General features: G+C 44.2%; 1 protein-coding gene across 4 annotated transcripts; it reads right to left on the reverse strand.

Moving 5' to 3' along the window:
• Nucleotides 1-7455: 7455 nt before the first annotated feature.
• On the reverse strand, nt 7456-22908 carry LOC125909686 (bcl-2-like protein 2). Of its 4 annotated transcripts, none has more exons than XM_049613083.1 (7): nt 21693-22295; nt 11298-11412; nt 10523-10590; nt 10100-10206; nt 9546-9633; nt 9306-9457; nt 7456-8370 (listed from the first exon to the last, which is right to left on the reverse strand). In XM_049613083.1, the coding sequence occupies exons 1-7, from the start codon at nt 22122-22124 to the stop codon at nt 8331-8333; spliced, it is 1002 nt and encodes a 333-aa protein (XP_049469040.1). In that variant the 5' UTR covers nt 22125-22295; the 3' UTR covers nt 7456-8330. The 4 variants fall into 4 exon arrangements, with proteins under 4 accessions (XP_049469040.1, XP_049469037.1, XP_049469039.1 ...); XM_049613080.1 differs by lacking the exon at nt 21693-22295 and adding an exon at nt 11770-12347; XM_049613082.1 differs by lacking the exon at nt 21693-22295 and adding an exon at nt 11558-11657 and having other exon boundaries at nt 8241-8370.
• Between the last annotated feature and the right edge of the window lie 875 nt (nt 22909-23783).

Raw genomic sequence — 23783 nt, forward strand, 5'->3', positions numbered from 1 at the left:
CACCCCATGTTACTTTACAGACAGCCACCACCCTTTACTGATGGCTTGCTATGCAGCTAAAGACTGGGCTAGGCACTTTACAAACTTCACTTAATCATTTAGTCCCTTCCAACACTGCAAGGTAGGTGTTGGGTCAATTAAAAGTTTTTGTTGTTGCAAGCAATGAAAACTGACCATAATAAACTTAAACGAAAATGGGAATTTACTAGAGGGATTTGGTGGGGCAGGTTGCGTTAGGGAGCTCACAGAAGAGGCGGAACTAGTCATGAAAGGTCAGGAACCAGACAGGCCCCCTAGTCTGGGAAGTATGACTTCACCTGGATGAATGACCTCCACTGGGATTCCATCTTTGGGTCATTCCACTTAAGAGTCATTTCCAGAGAGCAAATGACTGGCTAACTTGAGTTAACATGGCTGCACCCCCACCCATATTACTGACAACTGGGGAGACAGAAGGCAGCAACTGTGTGTTGTTAGCAGAAGTAGGACAGGATGTTGTGCAGGTAAAAACAATGGATGCCCACTATAGTAGTATTCTTCTTTTACAGATAAGAAAACTGATGCTCAGAGAGACTCAGTAACCTGCTCAAGGTTACAAAGCTAATGAGTGACAGAGCTGGGACATAATTAGATCCTGGAGCTGGAGCTCTTCACTGATGCACACTATGGCCACCTTTCTAACCCCTTCCAATCTTTAGGCATTACCCTTGGAAGCAAGGAGTCTCAAGGCACCCTAGGAGTTGGCAGTAGGTGAATAGGTCTTCCACATCAGTGCCAGGACCTGCCTCTCAGACTAGCCCTGGCCTGGCTTGACCACTTTGGGCAAATCTCTTAACGTCCAGCTTCCTTCAAGGGTTGCTGTGAGATTAAACAAGATAATGTATTTATACATGTCTCTTAAACTGATGGTAAGCTCCTTGAGGGCAAGAACGCTGTCTTTCTCAATTTAAAAACACAAAAGCCTGACACATGATAGACATTGAAAAAGTTATTGTTAGTTCATTCTTTCAGCAAATGTTTCCTGTGCCCAACTTACGAACCAGTTACCATCCTGGATATTTAGGGCATAGGCCATCCTTCAGGGACCTTAAAATCCATCTAATACTAGAAATAGTAATGAGGAGAGAGACCAGTGGTTTGGGGCACTAGACAGCTGCATCCTGAAGCAGGTGAGACTTCACTCAGAGTCAGGAAACCCTCACGCAAAGGCTTAGGAGAAAAGTACAGTGCTTTCGACCCAAAGGATATAGGGACAGCAAAGGCCTGGAGGTAGGAAATGGGTGAGGCAGTCCTGGAAAAGATTCTTGGGGAAACTGAAGTGTTGAGGCCAGTCTCTTCCAGAGAAGGGAGACCCGTTCTCCACACATTCCTGCAGCACCCAGGGTCCTATCTCCTTCCTCTCTGCCAATCCAAATCTGAGGCCCAAAGCTCTGTGAACTAAGCCATGCTGCTGGGGTCTCCATACTAATTGCATTACTGGAGAACTCATAAGAACCCTTCTCATTTAATCTTCACAGCCCTCTGAAATTGGTTTTGTTATTTTTATCCTATTTAACTACTGAGGACATGGAAATGAGAGAAATGGAAGGATCTGCCACTAGATGGCAGAGCCAGGACTCAAAACCCGGCCTTCTGGCTGCTCTTTCAACTCCACTAGTTCCTTCACAGTTATGTACTGTGTACCCCACATTCTGTAGGACAATGTCTGTGAACAATGTAACTGATTCCAATGTTCACTTTTTAGTTCTGGGTAGCCCCAATGATAAAAGAGATCATACTACTGTCTCCAGCGATTCGGTGAAAACCAACCTGACGGTAGGTAAGAAAGTTCTGTACTTTTTGGAAGTACAAGGAGTTATTCGTACACTAATGACATCATCCAGTACATATTGTGAGGAATGGTATCAACGGGGCATTCCAGCAAATCCAGTCTTTGTACACTGCTGGAAGAAGGGCAGGGAAAAAAAAGTAAAAAACACTCAGGAAGTTCGAGCAGCTCCTGTAGGAGGGTAGTTGAAAGAGAACCAGATTCTCTGACTTCAACCAAAAAGGTAGAGACAACGAAAATGAAAGCATTCAAGAAGTATCAGTGAAGCACAGGGGAAAACATAGTCCTTCACCCCTAAGAAATTCATAATCTAGGTGAAAAGGGTCAGCATGTATAACTAACACAACTGGCATCTTGCTCTAAAATTCACCAACCACATAATCTCACTGGACCCTGCCTGATCAATAACCCCATGAGAAACAGTTCTCATGGTTTAGGGTTTTACAAATGGGGAGACTGAGGTTTGAAAAGGTAACTTATTCAAGGTTATGTGACTCTTAAGTAGAGTAGCCAGATTTTGAGAACTGAGATCCTGCAATCTTCTTCCTGTACACCAGATAGAAAATATTTCCAAACACCACAAAAATATTAATTCTCCTGTAATCAGTTTAGAAGACAACCCAGGAACTTGGGAGATCGTTTTTAGGAAAATAAGGAAGTGACTACTTTCACGAACATGAAACACTGTAGAAATGTTTTCGTTGGACTCACAACTACGAGCCATAATGGGTTATTCAAAGGAAAATTAAAAGTATATACAGGGTACATTTATAAGCTTAAGTTACATTAAGTGACATGAAGGCCACTCTCATTCCTCTCATTCGGTCAACCTAGCCTGGCTACCACATAACCATTTTTTGCTGATTACCCACTGTCTGGTGCTGCCTCAGCTCTGGGGGAGGGAGCATGGTCCTTCCCTGCAAGGGCTCTGAAGACTGTGAGACAAATCATTACAATCCTACGTGGAAAATGTGGAGATGTAAAAGTGCTTCAGTGGCTCTGAGGAGGAAGGATCTGCTCTTTTGGGGACAGTCAAGGAAAGCTTCTTGGATATTTGGACTGAAACAGTGCCAAGTCCAGAGGTATGACAGAACATGGATGGTGTGGAGAACATCAAGTGTTTAAACATCCATGATATAAAGGTAATCTATGAAAAACCCACAGCTAACACCTTATTTATCATGACTGACTGAAAGCTTTTCCCGAAGATCAGGAGCAAGACAAGGATGTCTGCTCTCACCACTTCTATTCAACATTGTACTGGAGGTTCTGGCTAGGGAAATGAGGCAAGAAAATGAAAAACAAGACATCCGGAATGTAAAGGACAATGTAAAACTCTATATTTGCAGATGACATGATCTTGTATATAGAGAATCCTAAGGAATACACAAACACACCTGTTAGAACTAAACAAACAAGTTCAGTAAGGCTACTAAACTTACAGTTAAACTTGTACAAGATCAATGTACAAAATCAATTGTATTTCTATACAATAGCAATGAACATTCTGAAAGCAAAATGCAGAAAGTTCCATTTAATATAGCAAAAGACAATACTTAAGAATAAATGTAATAAAAGAAGTCTAAGACTTATACACTGGAAACTACAAAACATTGTTAAAAGAAATCAAAGACTTAAATAAATAGACATACTGTGTTCGTAGTTTGGAAGACTTAGTATTGTTACAATGGCAATCCTCCCCAAATTGTTCTACAGATTCAGTGTAATCCCTATGAACATTCTGGCTTTCTTTTTTGCAGAAACTGACAGGCTGATTCTGAAATTCATATGAAATGTAAAAGACCCAGAGTAGCTAAACAATCTTGAAAAAGAACAAAATTGGAGGTCTCATACTTCCCACTTCCAGAACTTATTACAAAGGTACAGTAATGAACACAGTGTAGTAATGGCATAGGACATCCATATAGATCAATGGAAATAGATTTGAGACTCTAGAAACAAGCCTGCACATTCTTAGTTAATTCATTTTCAACAAGGGTACCAACACCATTCAATGGGGGAAAGAGTAGCTTTTTAAACAAATGGTGCTGAGACAAATGCATTATCTGCGTGCAGAAGAATGAAGTGGCCCCTCCCTCACACCATACACAAAAGTTCATTTAAAATGGATCAAAGACCTAAATGTAAGAGTTAAACTATAAAACTCTTAGGAGAAAACACAGGCATAAATCTCCAGGACCTTTCTGTTTCAAAGGATACTATCAAGTGGAAAAAAAAAAAAAAAACCAACAAAATGGGAGAAAATATTTGCAAATCAAATATATGATAAAGGTCTAAGACTCAGAATATCTAAAGAACTCTTACAATTCATAATAAAAAGACAGACCAGCCAATTAAAAAGTGGGCAAATAATTTGAGCATTTTTCTTTAAAGAAGATATACAAATGGCCAGGAAGCACATGAAAAGATGCTCAACATCATTAGTCATTAGAGAAATGCAAATAAAAAACATGAGATACCACTTCATACCCACTAAGATGGCTATAATAAAAAAGATGGACAGTAACAAGTTAGGTGAGGATCTGGAGAAACTGACCCTCATACACTGCTGGCAGAAATGTAAAATGATGCAGCTGCTTTTGAAAACAGCCCTGTAGTTCCTCAAAAGGTTAAACATAGTTAGTTACTTTATGATCTAGCAACTCCACTCCTAGGTATGTATTTAAGAGAAACGAAAATGTTTGCTCACAAAAAAACATGTAGCTTGTAGCAGCACTGTTCCTAATAGTAAAAAAAAGAAAAAAAAAAAGGAAATAATGCAAATGTCCATCAACTCATGGATAGTCAAAATGTGGTCAATCCATACAAGGAATTATTATTCAGCTATGAAAAGGAATGAAGTGCTGATACATGCTACAACATGAATCTTGAAAACACTATGCTAAGTGAAGGAAGCCAGACACAAAATGCCACATATTGTATGATTCTATTTATATGAAATATCCAGAACAGGCAAAGTCATAGAGACAGAAATTAATAGTTGCTAGGGGCTAGAGGGAGGAAAAATTAGGGGGGCTTGCTAATGGGTATAGGGTTCTTTGGGGGGTTATGAAAATAGAGTTAATAAAATTAGGTAGTGATGATGGTTAATATATGTTGCACTAAATACCATTGAATCGTACACTTAAAAGGTAATTCTTTATGGTATGTGAATTATATCTAACAACAAAACCCATATAGCTTTTCAGTGGGATATGCCAGAGGTATGGCAAACTGACACTTTTCTACAGCGAATAAAATTAAAGTTCTCTTACTAAATGATTTCTCTTTAACAAATGCTAGCACCTAGAACAGCACTTGCTGGGTACTCAGTAAATGTTTGTTGAATCAATGATTACCACAAGCATAAAGAAAGGGAAAAAGGCATTTGAGATTAGCAGAATTGAAAGATGTTTTAAAATCAGGTCTGGATTTAAGAAAGGCCACTCATTTCAACCATACATAAAAGGAAGGCTGTTATCAGAAAAAAACAGCAACCACTTTTCTTTATTGCTGATGTCAGGTTGGGCAAATCCCATCTGAAAGAGCTCTGGGCTGTCGTTGCAAAGACCTGACTCAGACTCTCACTCCAGAGAAATCTTAGAGATAGGCTCCCCCAATTGTCTTAGACACTTCCCTCCCACAAGATCCATGTGAGACTAGGTTCATTCCAATCCCTCAGATAAGAGGGAGCTCATCAGGAGTGACTGACCAAAAAACAAGCAATCTTTCCCAAGGAAAGCAACTTTCCTTTCATGCTACTTCCTCTAAAATCACTGAGGATGATGCAGGAAAAATGAAAAGACCAAGTAAAGAAAGAAATCTGATGCTTGTGAGGGTAAGAACTAGCAGGTCCAGGATAAAGGGAACCCCCAAGGTGAATTAACACCTTCTGAGCACCTAAGTTATACAAAGGCACAATCCATACCCTCAAGGAGCTTGCAGTCTAGTGGGGAAACAGGGATGTAATTGTTTTAATTATAAAGCTATGAAGTACTAAACAGAGATAGAAGCAATTTGCCCTGAGTGCAGGAGTGATTCATAATCACTAGGGAATGAAGAAAGGTTTCTGGCTGTAGTGCCTGGCTTTATACATTACGATTCTGAAAGAGCAGATGGAATGGGCACAGCATGAGCAATAAATGAAATATAATAAAATTAACTGCAATGCACAGGGCATCACATGTAGAACAAGATGTGACAGGGAAATCTAATCAGAATTAAATTGGGAAAGGACTTCATTCCACATCTGCGTTTACAATTACTGGTGGTAGAACAGGGGCATTTCTGGCAACATTAAGTTTGTGGAGTCAGACATCTACCAGGAGCCCACTTTAAGATGGGGAGTTGCTCAAGCAATTAAAATAGCATGGAAAGAATGGGCAGGATATGGAGAACTGACTGGACATATAAAATTAAAAACAAAGAAGGGTCAAAAAAATGACACTCGCCTGTCCAAGATCCAGCAATTTGGAAGGGGTTTTGCAGATAGCCACTTAACGCCCCCTGGTGGATAGAAGAGACCTTCCCAGCATTAACATCATCAAGCTACTTCAGACCTCTCACATTCTAGCAAAGTTAATATTGAAACCATCGCTACCAGACTCCTTAATAAGCCTCTGCAGCAATCTCCACACTATTCTAGCTGAATGTTGTTAGAGCAGACAGATATTCCCCCCCACTGCAGAATGCTTAACAAATGACACAACAGGAACAGTACAATAAATGAGCAAATGCTGAAGTGGTCAATACTGACCTGAGAATTCAGAATACAAAGCCATTGGAGAAGTGGGTTAAGGCTTCAGAGATATATAGGACACTCATTTCTTTAACCTAAGATTACTGAAGAGAATACCTAGGTCGGAGGCAATCACAAAATATTCTGGGAACAGAGGTTAATGGTGCAACAGAATATATAAAGGTTTAAATTTAGAAATCCTGTAAGTAATGGAGAAGACTTGAGCAGGGCCAGAAGGGCAGGAACACAATGTAGTAGTACCCAAGGAATCTGGATACCGATTTGACATAATACAAAATAGAGAAATTTGGTGTTAATGTGACCAACTACTAAACTTAAGGATATTAAATCAGTAAAAGCCAGTTAGTTAAGTCCTAATTAATGGAATGATTCAAAATGAGTTAGCTGAACAGAGTAAGTGGTCACTGCATGGCTAGAAAAGATATTGCCATGGTTTTTGTTAGTTAACTACTTTCTCCCTCATTTTTTGAGCTGACTTTGGGGTAAAGACAAGAAAAGCTACCCAGATACCCCTAAGAATCTAGTGCTGCTGGTGTGGATAATTCATTTGCATGTTCAATTTACTCAGGAGTACACACTGAAGTGCTATCAGATTACTCTCTTCTGGCCGTTCTTTTACATTCCCAGGCTCATTTGATTTACCTCAAATGCCAATCAGGGCTACATGCTACCCAGAAAACTCATCATCCTCAACTAAATACACAATGTTCCTGTTAGTTGTAATTTTAACTCCTACTCCTTAATTCGTAAATGAGAACTTCCCCTCCACAACACCAGCACTTCCACAAAGGAGAATTAACAGCCATCTGGGATCTAAGAGAAAATAGGAAAATAGATAAATAACCCTTACACCCAAAAGGCCAAACAATTTTTATTTTCAAAAACAACTTTATTCATGACACATATTAAAAAAAAAACTCCCACCCCCTGGAAATGAGCTAAAAAAATAAAGAAAATCCACCTCCCACCTCCCTGTTCCCACTTCCTCCCATTCCCTCCAAATAAAAGGGAAAAAAAGGCAAAGGAAAACAAAACAAAACAAAAAACTGAAAAACAAAAAAACGCCCCAAAACCCCCCAAAACAAGGTAGTGCATTTCCCCAAGGGGTAGGGGAATTTACACTGGAGCCGCTGGGAGCGGAACGGAGATCTTCCGGCTACAGAAACCTGCAAAGAAAGACACTCAAAACAGAAAAAGAAACACAAAAGGAAACAAAATAGATCACCAGGCAATCTGGAGGGGCAGGGAGCCGGAAAAGAGGGGTGGGATGGGTGGTAGACCTGGCAGGACAGGAGCAGGCAGGAGGGGACTGTGAAAGTTAGGGAGAAGATGGAGGGAAGGTAACAAGCAGAACAGTTTGGTGTCCTTCCAGAGCCCTGGGTAAAAAAACCCCTCCTACCACCCATGCCCACCTACCCTTGAGCAGCCCCCAAGGTGGTGAAGTGGGACAGGGAAACAAGGGGAGCAGCTTGCGCAGTTGAGACGTGTCCATGGCGAATCCCCAGAGTGAATGAGCAGCCCCCTGCCCCACTCCCTGGGCCTTCCCCTACTCCCCAAAGCAGGTCCCTCCTCAGCAGTTAGTTATGGGATTCTCCCCCCTTTCCACAGTATATCTTTTTTTTAAAAAATATTTTTTTTTCCATCAAGGTCATCTTCTGTTTTTCTTTTTTTTTTTTTTAATTCTTTTTTTTTTTTCCTTCTTTCCTCTTTTTTTCCTCTCTCTCCTCCTAATACACACTTTTTTTAGTAAGGGGAATACCATGATGTCGCTCTAGCCCGGCCCCTGGAAGAAAGAAGGAGAGTTAGGTGTTAACATAATCACTTAAGAGTCAGCACAAGCCCCTCCCCATGGGCCCTTGCCCCAGTTATAGTGCAGGGAATGGGGGGAAAGAAGTTTCCAAGTATCCTAAAACTGACCCCATTATCCCAGAAATAGTGACACACCTGGCAAATGGGAGGGGACAATTTAACAGAATACCTTGCCATTGGCAAAAAAGCATATCTGAGATAATAGGGGCAAGAAAACGGACTTATTGTTTATCCACTTTTCAGTCAGTTCTCCACAGCTCTAAACCCCAGGCCTTCACCATCAGATCCTCCCTAACTCCTGGGAGTAGATAAGTAAATCTTATGAAAAGCCAAGGTCTATATGCTTATCCTGTCTATTTAAAGGCAGAGAGACGATAATAAAGCAACAACATGGGCATCACACTAGGCCCAGAGAAAAAGTTAACCTTGTAAAACACTGGCTCAGTTAAAAAGTATCTCATTATCCTCCCACATGGCTGTTGAAAAGGATCAACTAGCCTCTGGTATTCTTCCAAGGGAGGTTCAATCTTCAACTCCTCCTTAACTCTGGGAAAAGTAGCAAATGTCCAAGCAGTGCCTTCACTACTCTGAGGCCATTCTTCCTGGCCTGTTTTGTAAACACCTTCACTGCCACCAACTCTCAAGGGAAAAAAGGCTGGGGGAAGAACCATCTCTCAGAACAAAGTGGAGAGATCCAGCCCTTATCACCAACTCTTGCTCCAGAAAACGATGATGAGACTGGCCTCCTGGCCTGGCCTGCAACTACCTTCCTCACCCTGCACAGGCAGGAGACCAAGTCCCTGGAGACCAAGGGGAGGGTAAGTGAGGGAGATTCCTCAGATCAGGAGAGAAGGAAACATACAGGGCTCATGGGAGGCGGGGGGAGAGGAGCAGCCCATCTATCCTGACCTGTAGACGCGACCCCGGGGCCTGCTGTTAAAACCACTGTAGAATCGAGAGCGGGAACTGTTGTAGTTGGTGGTCCGGGCACGGTATCGGGCTCGTGGGAAACCCCGGTCTGTTGTGCTGATGCCTGGTCTGTTGGTTCGTTTTGGGATCACCTGACAGTGACAGATGTACAACAAAAAGCCTCAGAATAAGCCTAGAGAGTTTACACAGAACCAGAACAGCAATGGGCATGGGGCTTACCTTGATTTGTCTTCCTCTAAATAGGGACTCATCTAAGGCCAAGGAAGTCCTCACTGACTCTTTGTCTGAGAACTCTATATATGCAAACCTGAAAATAATAATAGTCATTTTATCTATCTGAAGTTTAAAAAAGCAGCTTATGTGTCAAATCCAATTTTTAGGCATGCTTTACTCAAGTAATAACACATCCACATTTTTTTATTACTTTTCAAAAAATTCTTAAATGCAAGATTTCAATCCAAATTTCTAGCTACTCTTGGAAAATTATAAAACAGTATCCACAGGGCCTGGATTTCCATATAGCAGAACCAGTTAGGGCTAAGCAGAAGCTGTCCCTCTCTCTTCTAGCTCATGAATACACCCACACTAACCTTCATCTTTATCTAAAGGCCTCTGAAAGCATTTACGTGCAACTCCTGATATATATCTCCATTAATTCCTCATAAGATGAACACCACTTACTTTAACAGCAAGTTAACTTACTGTTCAATATAAAACATTTTGTCTACTTTTAAAATGTGATTAAAATGACCTCAACTTACTTCCCTACTTACCCTTTAGGATGGCCACTAAATTTGTCACAAAGTATGGTAACACGGTTGACTGAACCACAACCATGAAAGTGTGCTTCCAGCTCTTCTGCTGTTGCACCATAGTCCACCTGTGGGGATAAAGGGGTTATGTTTCACAGGTACTGGGCAAACAAGCTCCCATCTCAACAGGTATCTCCGCCGAGCCTCTGGGCTGGGCCACCATATACACCAAGGCACATCAAATCTGATTCTTTAAGAAATTAATCCTTTTCTCTTCCCAACCCTAAAGCCTCTGCTGATCACCAGTACCTTTTACCCCCTCCAAACCCTCCCAATATTCCCCAAATCCACCACCTATCCTTGAGATGTTCCTTTCAATACTCCTACTAAGCAACTCCCAAAACAAAAGCTTCCCCCAACACTAATCAGGGCCCTAATACATACATTGCCAACATAAATGGAACGGGCATCAGCCTCCATCTTCTCTTCAATGGACATGATCACTGGGCCAGCTTTGAAGAAAAAAGAAATTGGAGGGGAAAACAAAGCTAGTTTTCTATTTGACCAATAAATGTACCCCTCCCACCACCAGTGCTACAGTGAAGGCAAAGATTTAGGTCTGCTCTGTTCCCTGCTGTACCCATTATCAAGAATACCATCTAACACACAATAGGTACTCAGTGAACATTTGACAAATCAGCAACAGATTAACACAGTCCTAAAAACCAGAGAGAACAGTACAGGAATTCCCTCCTTCCCCCAAACCAAGTCCCTGTTTATTGAATAACTTTGAGTGAAATCATTTGAAAAGTGAACAAAATCAAGGGAACCCAAACTCAACATTTCTGGATTAAAGGGAAAGCCCCCTGTAGTGGAGCAATTTCTTAGGACTCTTAAAAGGTCTCAAACTAAAAGAAGAACCATGAGCCTTGAAGGTCAAATGCCAATTGGAAACCTCCACAAAGAGTAGAGGTAGAATAAAGAACAAAGAGCAACACACATGTAAAAAGGACAAAGAAAGGCACAAGATTACCATCATCAAAACAGGTTTTTGCCTCACTAAGGTCAGAGGAACACACAATGGACAATGACCACAGTACCTGCCCAGTAATTGCTCAGACAAGCAGCCTCAAAGTCCCGAGCATCTAATCCCATACAACCCGTGTTCGCATAACCCTTCCGAGGACCCGGGTTCCGCGTGCAACCGCCAGTTACTCACCATTGCCTGGAGGTGGACTCATATTCATCTGTTTCTCTACCTCGTTCTGTAGCTCCTTTAGCTTCTCGGCTTCTTCCTCCATCTCCCTGACTCGAGCTTTGATCGCTTCCAGCTCCTACAATGAGTGGAGAGGGTATGGAGAAGAGCTTAACAGGAACCAACGCAAGGGCTGCGCCCAGCTCTCCGTCCGAGCGCGGCCTCATGCTCGGCCATTTCCCTCGCCCCACACACGGGTCACGATGAAAAGAAAAGCAAGCTACCTTCTCTAAAACAATACTAAGCACCCATAACGCCCGAATCAACCCGGCTAGGCCCCTTCTGGCGGTCGAGGATCCGTCCCCGGCCCTGCCCCAGCCACGTTATTCCCCGCCCACCCCCACCCCCCGCCTGCCTCCCGCCTGCCTCCCGCTCGCCCGAGCTCTGGGCCTCCCGTGACACGGACGGCCCTGCTCGTTCGCCCTCCTTCCCTCACCGGGTCCTCAATGGCGCCGTCCCCCGGGTCACCCTCGACCAGTCCCGGCTCCTCCTCCTCCTCCTGGCTGCCGGGGGCTCCCGAGCCAGGCCCAGGGCCCGGAGCTCCCGGGGGGGCGCGGGGCCGGGGCGGCTCCTCTTCGGGCTCGGGCTCCGGCTCGGGCTCCAGCAGCAGCTCCTCAGGCTCCAGTTCCTCAGACTCCAGGCCGTTCCCGTAGTCCCCTGCGCCCCCCGGGGCCCCCTCCCCGGCCTCCCCACCGGCCCCGGGCACAAGATGGCGCCGCCGCCCCGGCCCGGAGCCCCGACCGCCCGCAGCCCCCGCTGCTGCTGCCGCCGCCGCCGCCGCCGCCATCGCCGCTCAGACTGGGGCCCGCCGCCCGGCGATTGGAGAACTGCGCCGGGCACGCCGAGGATTCATTAGTCTAGCAGCCTGCCCGTCACCACCAGCTAGGACTCCATTGGGGAATATTACTTGACAATCAAATAAGATCCCACCCTTAAGGCGGGATATTGCACCAAATTCTCAAATCCCGGTAGGGGAATTGGTCTGTCAATCAACACATGTCCCACCTCCTCTCAAGTCCTTAGGTAACAATACCGCCAGAGCTGTGACGACATTCCTGCTTCCCGCCCCGCCTCCAGGCGGATCCGCGAAGTATATGACGTTCGGGGATTGGCTGCTGGCTGGGTGAGGGGAAAGAACCAGTCTTCCGATCGCTTTGCCGCACCGGCCGTCTCAGATGCCGATTGGCTCGCGGGATTTGAAGGGCTAACACCCGTTTCGTGACAGGTGAACCTTGCCCCGCAACGGACGGCCAGGCTTCCATCAAGGGAAACCCGAGGTCACATGACTAGTCCTTAGGGAGGCCGCCATTTTGACACTACTGGTTGCCAAGTAGAGAGCTGTTGGAAGGCAGAGGCCGGAAACATTGAGGCGGTTTCTGGAATCTGGTTTGCTGACCAGGAAAGAATCAGTAGATGGGATGTTGCTGGAAATGGAGGTTCTGAATGGCGCTCTCCAGTAAGCTTACTTTTCCCATCCAGGTTATTGGTACCAACATCCACCAACCAGTTCTCCCAAACCAAAAAGCAGGGAGGAATCTTCACTCCAGAGCTACTAGCCCTGTCTGATCTGTCTTCCTTGCACAGGCATACTTTACAAACCCCTGTTCATGCTCCAGTTTTAGCCTTTTTCTTGGACTGTTTGCTACAGCTCCCTAATAGGTCTCTCAGCTTCCAGTGTCATCTTTCCAAGCCTCGCCGCTACTTAGAGCCGGCTCCCTTTTGCTGGCCCGGTAAAAATAAAACTTTACAGTGGCCTTAAGAGATCTCAGGACCAGCCTACTTCGCAAATGTTATTTCCACCCTTCTCGTTCCAGGGGGGTGTACCTGCACACAGGTCTGTACCTCTACACGCAATGTACCCATGTACACTGCAAGCCCCAGCATCGCCTCTACTGAAGAACCTTTCACTACCCCCTCCTTTCCCATGACAAGCAGGCCTACTCCCACTGTGCGCTCATTTTGTCCTGCATTGTGAGTTTGGGAATGAGTGGCTGGATCCTACTTATATTTGCAACCCCACTGTGGGGCAGTATGCTTTGTACATAATAGATGTCCAATAAATGTTTGCATTTATTGGGGATCTGGGTGCCACCCTCATTTTTCAAGGCTTTCCCACTCCCCAAACCTTCCTTCAGTCCGCAGAGGAATTCCTCCTCGCAGGTTCCCAACACACGTTTGTACTCTGAGATAACCAATGAGACCTAGTCCTGGAAAGCAGGGTTGCCCTATTGTAGCAGTGTTACTACGCGTTTTTTAAAAAGTAAGGAATGACGGTGTTAAGTTTGCAAAAGGGTTATTTGTGGCCAGACCAAGCTACGATTTGACAGCCAGATTCAAATGGGGCCATTCAAATTAGTTAAATCAGACAACCCCAATAGGATGTGTATGGCTGGGGCAGGGATTTGGACAAGAGGAGATCTCTGTTAGCAAACCAAAAAGTCAAAAGCTTTTCAATATACCCCATTCTTCCCCTCACCCTCACTTCTCAAAAATCCTTACCTCAGGAACAGGGGAATTCTGAGCAGAGTCATAGTTCTTAAAATTTCACTGAAAATTACTTCAGCAGCCATCGCAGCTCCAGTGGTCTGGGAGAACTAACGTGAGCACCGAAGACAAACCCTAAAAGATTGTGAAGTCGCTGGAAGAAAAAGGTTTTCTACTAATCTTAACCTAATCAAGATGTTGATGTTTTATTGGTGCCTGATTTAAGCTAATCAGGCAAATCAAGGGAAATGTGATTTTTTAAATAATGCTTCAAATCCTAATTTTGTTGAGCACTTGATTTTGTAATAGGTACAATCCTAGATTCCTTATTATATCTCATTGAATCCTTAACAACTCTATGAAGCAAATATTTCCAAAACTATAACTTGTTTTAGGGATGAAGAAAGAGTGAAGTAACACCCAAGTCATGGAACTAATTAGCAGTGAGTAGGTGGTAAAAAGTGGTGGGACATCTGACCAGCTCAGGTCGTGACCTCCCCATTCAGGAGTTAGAGCCCTGTGTCAGGCTCTGTGCTGATAGCTCAGAGCCTGGAGCCTGCTTCAGATTCTGTGTCTCCCTCTCTCTGCCCTTCCCCTGCTTATCTCTCTCTCTTTCTCTCTCTCTCAAAAATAAATAAACATTTTAAAAAATTTTGGAGGTGCCTGAGTGGCCCAGTCGGTTGAGCGTCCGACTTCTGCTCAGGTCATGATCTCACAGTTTGTGGGTTCAAGCTCCACATGAGGCTCTGTGCTGACTGCTTGCTCAGAGCCTGGAGCCTGCTTCAAATTCTGTGTCTCCTCTCTCTGCCCCTCCCCCGCTCACGCTTTGTCTCACTGTTTCTCAAAAATAAATAAATGTAAAAAAAAAATTTTTTTTTTAATTTTTTAAAAAAAGAAAAAAATGAGCAGGGAATTCAGAGCCAACTTTCGAAACTTAGGTCAAAATTATTACAAGGTCTGCTTTAATACACAAAAATTACATTATGTATGATGTTGAAATTCGGAAAAAGACTAAATTCCCACAATAGACAAATGTTTAGGCAAGTTGTTATTATATCCAAAGATTATTATGCACCTATTAAAAGGTTTACACATAGTGTGTAATAACATGCAAAAGTAATTATGTTAGGCCAAAGAAGTAAATATAAAATTGTATATAAAGTATGATTAAAGTATCATTATGATGTCTTAGTTTTTAAAAAAATAATTTGGACTGGGGCACCTGGGTGGCTCAGTCCGTTAAGCTTCCAACTTCGGCTCAGGTCATTATCTTGCAGTTTGTGAGTTTGAGCCCCGTGTTGGGCTCTGTGCTGTCGGTTCAGAGCCTGGACCCTGCTTTGGATTCTGTGTCTCCCACTCTCTCCGCCTCTCCCCGCTCATGCTCGCTCTCTCTCTCTCTCTCTCAAAAATAAATAAACATTTAAGAAAATTAAAATAAAAAAAATAATTTGGACTGAAAAAATAAATAACTTGGACTTCAGGGGAAAAAAGGGAGCAAGAATCAGTTCGATGTTTCCTTTGGTAATATGTACTAAAAGCTTTCAAAATGTTGAGATTCTTAAACCAGTAATTGTATTTCTTATGATCTGCTCTAAAGAAATAATCTAAAAACTGGATCAACATTTGAGAATAAAGACATTCATCAGAGTGAAAAAAATGTAAGCAACTTGAATGTCCAAGTGGCATACTCAGGAAAATTATTATATACACATAGATGTAATTTTATATGGTCATTATGCCTTCAAAACATTTTTAGTAACAAGGAAAAACTGCAATATAATGGTAAGCAGAATTGTAGTATAGAAAATTGTATATACAGTATGATCATAAAATATAAGCACGGACAGAAGATGGGAAAGAAATACGCCAAAATATTAATAGTAGTAATTTCTGAGTAGTAGGATTATAACTGACTCATAATTTTCTATGTTCTATGATTTTTTTCCACAATATCATATATTATTTTTGTTTAAAATTAAAAAACCTTCCAACTCCCAAATTACTCTAATAAGCATGATTACTTTTACAAACACATTTAAAAAGATATTTGAATGGTGACTTGTAAAGTAAGATACTTCCCTATTAGACTGTAAACTGTAAAAGGCAGGGACATCATCATAATTATATTTGTATTCTCATTGCCCATCACTCTGTATTCAATAAATGGTAACTGCATTAATGATCTTCCATAATAATTTTAATATCTTACCTGTTGTTGATGCATAGAGAACATCAAAGAGATAAGTTTCTAAGAATGAATTTGTAAAAAATTATTATGCAATGATGTGAAATCTACCCATTATGAGTATAATTTTCCTTCATTAGTAACCTCTCAATAGAGGGCCATGGAATTTTGGGAAAATGGAAACTCATTGATGCTGTGTGCCAGAAGAAGGAAACATGTGCTAATAGAAGTGAATGGATAGTGGAAAAAAAGGAGAATTAGGGGTGCCTGGGTAGCTTAGTCGGTTAAGTGTCTGTCTCTTGTTTTCAGCTCAGGTCAGAGGATCTCATGGTTTGTGAGTGTAAAACCCGCATCGGGCACCATGGTGACAGTGCGGAGCCTGCTTACGATTCTCTCTCTTCGTCTCTCTCTGCCCCTCCCATGCACTATGTGTGCGTTCTCTTTCTCTCTCTCTCTCTCTCTCTCAAATAAACTTAAAAAAAAAAAAAAAAAAAGAATTAAATCACTAAAAGGGGATGAGGGCAACTCCAGTTCTGTACAAAAGGGAAAAGTTTTCTTACTAAACAACATAAATACTTGGCTTTTTGGTAGTTTCATTCCTGCTTTTAACTCTTGCTTTTTTTGCATGCTGCAATAATTCTCTATAACCTAGAACTACGTTATTTAATATGGTACCTCTTAGTCACAAATGGTTTGAGCACTTGGAACATGAGTAGTCTGACTGGAGATGTACTGAAAGTATCAAATATACACGGAATTGCAAGACTCTGTATGAACAAAAGACTGTAAAATAAATTAATAATTACTTAATATTAATTATAGGTTGAAACTATAATAATTTTTACACTGGGCTAAGTAAAACATTGTGAAAATTAGTTTTATAACTGTTCCTTTTTGTTTTAATGAGACTACTAGAAAATGTAAAACTACATATATGGCTTGCGTTATATTTCTGTTGGACAGTGCTGATACAGAACCTTGAAACCTTGATCATATACTTACCTCTATCGTGGAGCCAACTCTCAATTATTTTCTAATGCAAAGTCTAGCCTCGCCTACCTTAATTCCTTAGGTCTGTCCTTGCAGGGAAGTGAGGTGTGCACTTAAATGAGAAAGAACCTCCTTTGGGCTGCTTATTTTCTATTCTGCTTCGTTAACTTTTTAAAAACTTAAACTTATTTTAATATGCTGTACCAGAAATATGTGTTCTTTATAAAAAAAAATCAGAAAATACTGACAGTAAAAAGAACAAAATAAAACACCAGTAAAATCCAACACCCACAGATAATCACTAATGATATTTTGGCATATATCCTTCCTGAAATTTTCAGTACATAAATACATACAGAGGCATGTACACACACACATATTTACATATTTATTTTAGCAAAGTGGGATCATACTGTATATATTGTTTTCTATTTTCTTTTTTACCAAGATAGAAACATCTTTCCGTATCAATAAAAATATTTTTCCAATTTCATTTTTCATGACTTTCCTCAAAAGTCACCTTAGAAATGAGGGTTTTCCCTGACTATTCTATTTAACATTGAAATTTACAGTTACACTTTCCTAATTCCATGCTAATGAATTATTTTTCTTTATAGCATTTATCACTTCATAACATGAAATGTTATGTTAATGAATATCAGAAGTGAAGTGAGTAATGGGGAGAAATGCTCATTGTCATTAGAGGCCGAACCACAAGTGAGGACTTGGTCACCATCACACAAAGATTTGGGGTAAGTTTTCCTTGTTTTGGTTTGTTTTTTGTTTATAGCCATCCCAAAGTACTGTATATACACACCCTCTTAAGATTTGGGTTGGCATAGGGGCACCTGGGTGGCTCAGTCAGTTAGAACTTGGAGCCTGCTTCAGATTCTGTGTCTCTCTTTCTTCTCCTCTCTCTGCTCGTCCCCCACTAGCACTCTGTCTTTCTCTCGCAAAAATAAATAAACTTAAAAAAACCTGTTTTTAAATAAATAAAATTAAAAAAAGATTTGGGTTGACATAGATGGAGCTCTTGGCTTTGGGCATTTGGCAGGGGTTAGGAGATGGGGAACAACTCTGATTTTCTTTTCTTTATGGTCTCAACACTTTCCCAAGTCCTTGTTACTCTAATTCTTGCCATTAACAAGGTCACGAAGAGATGATTAGATCAAGAAATGTCCTGACACCAGGCTATAGAGTGTAGAAGTCACAAACCCTGCTCAGTCCTTCTCATTAAACTTCTGGGCTTTATTTTTTTTTAATACGACCATTACATATTACACAAAAATAAAAGTCAAATGAACTTGATATTTATAAATTATTAAATAAAAATACAGGAATATATATTTATATTTATAGAGCTTTTTCTTTTCTTCTAAACTAACCAAATCTGTTCTCTCGCCATTTTATGATTTAAAAAACTAAAATAGTATATACCCTAGAATAAGTGGGGAGTAGGATTAATAATCGCAGGACCTAGTTGCCCTACTTCTGCTCCTTCCTTGGCCTAAGCAAAATCCCTATATGTCCCTTTGGGCTCTGGAGAGCAAGAAACACCCTCTCTACCTATTTAATCTCTGAAAAATGGCAATTAGATTTATTTCCCTTATTTTTTAAAAAATGAAATAGATTTAAAAATTGGGAGCCATACTCAGCCTTCCTGGCCAAGAGCTAATCCCAAGGAACTATATGGCTCTAGAAGAGTCTCTAGTTTTCCCTGACAGAAGAGTCTCTGGGGTTTCCATTGCCCCTCAAGAACAGGACAGATCAAAACTGCCCACTACGGTCCCATTCAAGCTATGCTTCTGGGAATCCAAGCCCTTTACCCTTTCAGAAAACAACTTCTCCTTCTACCAAGGTGTGAAGGCCTCAGAGCAGGGCATTTCAGTTACCTGACCACGGTCCCTGCTGCTCCTGTTTGCTAAAGGCCCCCAGGAGAGTTAACAGGGATAGGTGGTCTTGTGGTAGAGGGGAGGGTGGAGTCTGCCCCAAACCTGGGGGAGCACAGGCTCCAATTTGGAGCTGATGGTCTAGTCAGTGGTTTTCCAACTTTTTTTTTCAGCAGCAAACCCCTTAATGCAAATAAAATCTTACCCTGAACCCCGATATGTAAGACAGCTACAAGGGGAGCTATTCTGTTTAAGGACAAGTAGCCCAGCCTGCTCAGCACCCCCTCCCTTCACCTCCCCAAGGCCTCCTGAGGCAACCCCTAGGAAACCTCAGGGCTCTGCCAAGCAGCCTGAAAACCACTGGTCTAGTTTGTCCTGAGCAAGTCAGAGACCCCCCACCCCACCCCAACTGCCTGCCACAGACCAGCTCTGAGTTTCTGGTATCAGCATACTCACGATGGACCAAGTGGCACATGCAGTCTTCCACCTCCCCTATAAATACCATTAAAAAGTGCAGCCCTCTCTCAAAAGCAAAAGTCTGGGCTAAACACCTGAGGCCAATTTTGGTCCCACATTCTTGTGAGTACAACTATGTTGCCACATTTTGGGACCAAATGAAAATCCCAAGAAGAGTCAACCATGGTCTAGCTAAGCTGATCAGTGCTCAGGATCAAGGGCAGGGTTCTAGAGCACTGTGTCTGAAGTCAGCATTGGAGAGCAGCAATTTTAGCACCTTGGGAAGTGCAGCAGTGAGGTCTGGCTCAGGGCATGCATCTGGAGTGAAATCATTTCTTTCTCAAAAGAAAAAGCTATAAGTGGAATCTGTTCTAGAGGACTGTGAGCTCTAAAGTTAATGTCCTCAGACTCAGAGGTACAGACAAGTAACACCCATGCAAACAGCGTGGCTTCAAAGAAAATATAAATGCTTCTAGGTCATGGTAGGTACTCTAGAACCCATATATCTGGCCCTTGATAAAGCAGCACCAAAGCCCACTACACGGAATAGGCCAGTCACGGAGTATAGGTCACCCTCACACCTATGGGGTTCAGAGCTGGAATGTTCCTCTCAAGGCATCAACAGTCTCACTGAGACACAGTGCAAGACCCAGACTGTACTCTAGATCAGCATTTACCTCCACACACTCACAAGGAAAATTAGAGTCCCAATTTAGAGTTTGAGTTTGGGTACAGAAGGTCCCAGAGACAGGGAACACTTTAGGCACCAGTGTGCCCCAGTGGGAGAGGAGGGCGGCAGGTAGGTCCAGCTCCCCACCCACCCCCACTGCAGGCTCCACGGCCCTGTTTTCTGTCAGAGCCCAGGAGGCAGCAGCAAGTGCATGATGCACAAGGAATAGGGACGGTGAAGCAACAGGGCCAGCTACAAAACTTATCTCCAAAGCCCTGCAAATGACTTTCTGTGGAAAAGTGCCCAAAGCCCTCTTCTGGATACAGTGTTTTTCCCATAGCCTTGAGGCATCAGGACAAGGAGAGGGGGAGGAGGGAGTTGAGAGGAGGGGCAGAGAGCTGCCCCTTGTTCTTGCCACTTCAACAGGGAATGTTTTCTCTGTGAATACGGCCGCCACCATGTTAGACAAGCAGCCTAGCATGCACACAAGCACGTGTGCACATGCATACACATGTCCAAGCAGCCCAACATCACAGCCACCTCTCCCTATCACCTGAGAACTCCAAGCTTCCATTCCAAAGGGATGTGCCTTTGGTGTTTTTCCCCAAATCTCACTCATCCAATGGAGACACAACCCCTTATGCAAATCCTCCTTCTTTAGGGCTACAAAGTAAGCTCTAGTTATAGTTTTGTGTTCCTATACCTATAGGCATGATCTCTCCCACCTCCTCCCAACCCTGGAATGCCTCCATCTCCTGGCCTGCTCGCTTTCCAAACACATCCCCTAATGTCTCCAGCTCATCCTTCCGACTGCCTGCCTGGCACACACAGCTCCTTCCCATAGTACCCTGCCCCTTCCCATCCCCATTCCATGCCCATCCATTCACCCACTTCTTCCAAGGGCATTTCTCTTGTTCTGTTCCTGCTCTCTTGTCCCCCAACTACACCTAGCCCCACCTGGCCCTGGACTTTCTCACTTGCTAGCAAAAAAGGCCCCTACAGTTACCAGGGCCCCCAGTGCCACGGCCCCTGTCAGCACTGTCCTCACTGAGGCCCAGTTCCCCTCCCGCAGACGCCGCGCCTCCTCCAGGGCCCCGTCCCCGTATAGAGCTGTGAACTCCGCCTGTGGGAGAGAAGGGAAGTAGGAGAGAAAGGAGAAAGGGATATCAGGAGAGGAAAGAGTGGAGGAAAGAGGAGAGGAAGAGTTCCAGTTCCATCCACTACAAGCACTACCCCATACCCAGCTCCTCTCCAGCCAAAGCTCTACTGGCTGCAAGCCCCAATCATCCCCCATGAGCGCCTGGCTCATTTGCCCTTTCTGCCTCAAGTGAATCCCAGCCTTTCCCTGGCCAAACATTTTGCTCAGAACTGGCATCCTTTGCCAAGGCTTTCCTGACCCCCTGACACCCCCCCACCCATGCCACATACTCTGGTGTAAAAAGCTCCTGATGGCTGGATGCCATTTCCCTGCAGGCACTGTGTATTCTGTCCTCTGCTTTGGACCATGAGCCCATCCAGTGATGACTGCTTGGCAGCCCTGGAGTGCGTGACACCCATGGTGAGAGCATCTGATTCCACCCAAATAGGGAGACTCAGACCCCAGCCTCCAGCCAGAACCCCTGTCTTCCCTCTGGAGACCATCTTTGCAGAGGGGTGTGCAGAGCAGCAATTGAGAAGCTTCTTACCCAGCCCCCACTGCTGTGGATCCAGTCGGCCAGCCGTGTCTCCAGGTAGGCCACCATCCACTCTTGCACTTGTCCCACAAGTGGCTCCATCTCCTTGTTGACACTCTCAGCACACAGTGCGGCTCCAAAGACAAAGAAGGCCACAAGGCGGCCCCAGTTGGGGCCCCCTTGGAAGAGTTCATCAGAGACCTGGGTGAAGCGTTGCTGGGCTGACCCAGGGGTCACATGCAACTGGGCTGCCAAATCAGAGAAGGTGCGCCGGAAGCGGGTCTCAAACTCATCTCCAGCTGCACGCATGGCTTGGTGCAGTGGGTCAGCTGCTGGGCCCTCCCCAGGGCCTGCTCCACAAACATAACCCTTCTGCCTCAGCTTATAGCCTACAAAGTCTGCCACTAGAGCCCGTGTGTCTGGGGCTGAGGCTGGGGTCGCCATCCGGGCAGCTGTAAGAGTCAAGGATGAAAGACTGGCATGAATATATGGTCAGAGAGCCAGAAGGGGCACTTCAGGCTTGGCCAACCCAGTGAGAGGTGGGAGGAAATGCTCAGAGACCACTGAGCAGGGAGGAGCAAGAATGTGGGAATTAAGTCAAGGTGAGAGGCCAGAGCATGAGGGGCTGACCATTAATTTGTAATGTGTTAAATTAAATGTAAAACAAGTAAATTTTATTTTTAAAATACTTTAGATTCTTTCCATAATAAAAAAAACACCAACTCTATAACCCCCCTACAAACCCCCTTTCCACAATACACACCATTTTAGCTTAGGGTCTTAGTACCTCCCCAGAGGGAAGATGTGAAGATGCTGGCAGAGGCACAAGATGGGGGAGGAGACAGGAGCTGAAGGAAAAGGTGGGAGAAGCAAAGGGCTGCCAGGGACAGAGAAGGAAGGGGACACTCACCCAGCCTGGATGGCAGCTTTTAGGACCCAGCGCTGGTGGCAAGGAGCCCCCAGCTGGGGCCTTTCATCCTCCTGGCCAGCGTGGAGCCCTGGGAAGGGGAGGGGGAGAGCAGAGCTAGGCGGGGAAGGCCATGGATCACAGTCTGGACAGAGAAGGCTGGGGGTGCAGCTCCCGGGACCGGCCCCTGCCCCCAACGTTCTACCAGCTGTGTGGCCGAATCCATGTTTAATGACTGTCCTCCCAGGAAACCCAGGGCCAAGGGCTTCCTGCCGACACCGTATCTACTCCCGGCTCCCCCCAGTGCAATCCAACAGCCCAGCTCCTCCTTTACCCCCACCCTCAGCAAGTCTCCAACCCCTCCTGCCTGCCAGGTTAGGGATCTCACGGGTCAGGCCGCTGCCAGGATCCGGGCCGTTTCCTGGTGCAGGAGCTGGGAGGGAGGGAGAGACGGAGGAAGGGAGGGAAGGAAGGAGGGAGGAGAAAGGGGGGTGGGAGGGAGGGCCCGGCGCCGGGTGATGATGGGGCCCAGAGATGCGTCCAGAGAGAGGGGCGGAGCTGGGAAGCAAGCTTGGGAAGGCCACAACTCCGGAAGAGAGAGGGCTGCTGGAGGCCAAGAGAGCAGGGTGGAGAGGAGACAGAGGGCCAGGTTGGGCTCCTGAGCCTGAAGACTGCCCAGAGAAGCCGGCTAGACCTCAGGAAACCTCGGAGCAAATTCAGCATTTCCAGAAGGTCTCTGATGTTCCACGCACTTGTTGAATTTTTCCAGCCTTAGAGTGGATGCCTGAATTAGAGGAGCAGTTCATTCCAGTGGGAGCTGCCTGCCAGGTGCCTCGCCCTGTGGTACTGGCAGACATGACATAGACACCGGACACCTCACTTCCTCTTTTCTCCAGGAACTTTAACCCAGTAGTCGCTTCAGAGGCTGGGGCTTTAACCAGGCATCAAGACTTGGATCGCAAGTAGTTTCTGCAGGTAACTTTTCTTCACCTTTTTTCTTTTTTTCTTTTTTTTTGTAATCAGATTGGTTTTCTTTTTACTTCTCTTTACTCAACACGTGAACTTATTCTCATTATGACAAGTTCAAACAATATAAAGGTATAAGGGGAAAAAAATACGAGTCCTCAATCTCCCTCCTTCTACCCTTTGCACAAATCCACCTCCCTTCCTGGAGGTTACCAATGTCAAGGTTGCTG

Source organism: Panthera uncia (assembly GCF_023721935.1).
Source record: "Panthera uncia isolate 11264 chromosome B3 unlocalized genomic scaffold, Puncia_PCG_1.0 HiC_scaffold_1, whole genome shotgun sequence".
NCBI classification, from domain to species: domain Eukaryota; kingdom Metazoa; phylum Chordata; class Mammalia; order Carnivora; family Felidae; genus Panthera; species Panthera uncia.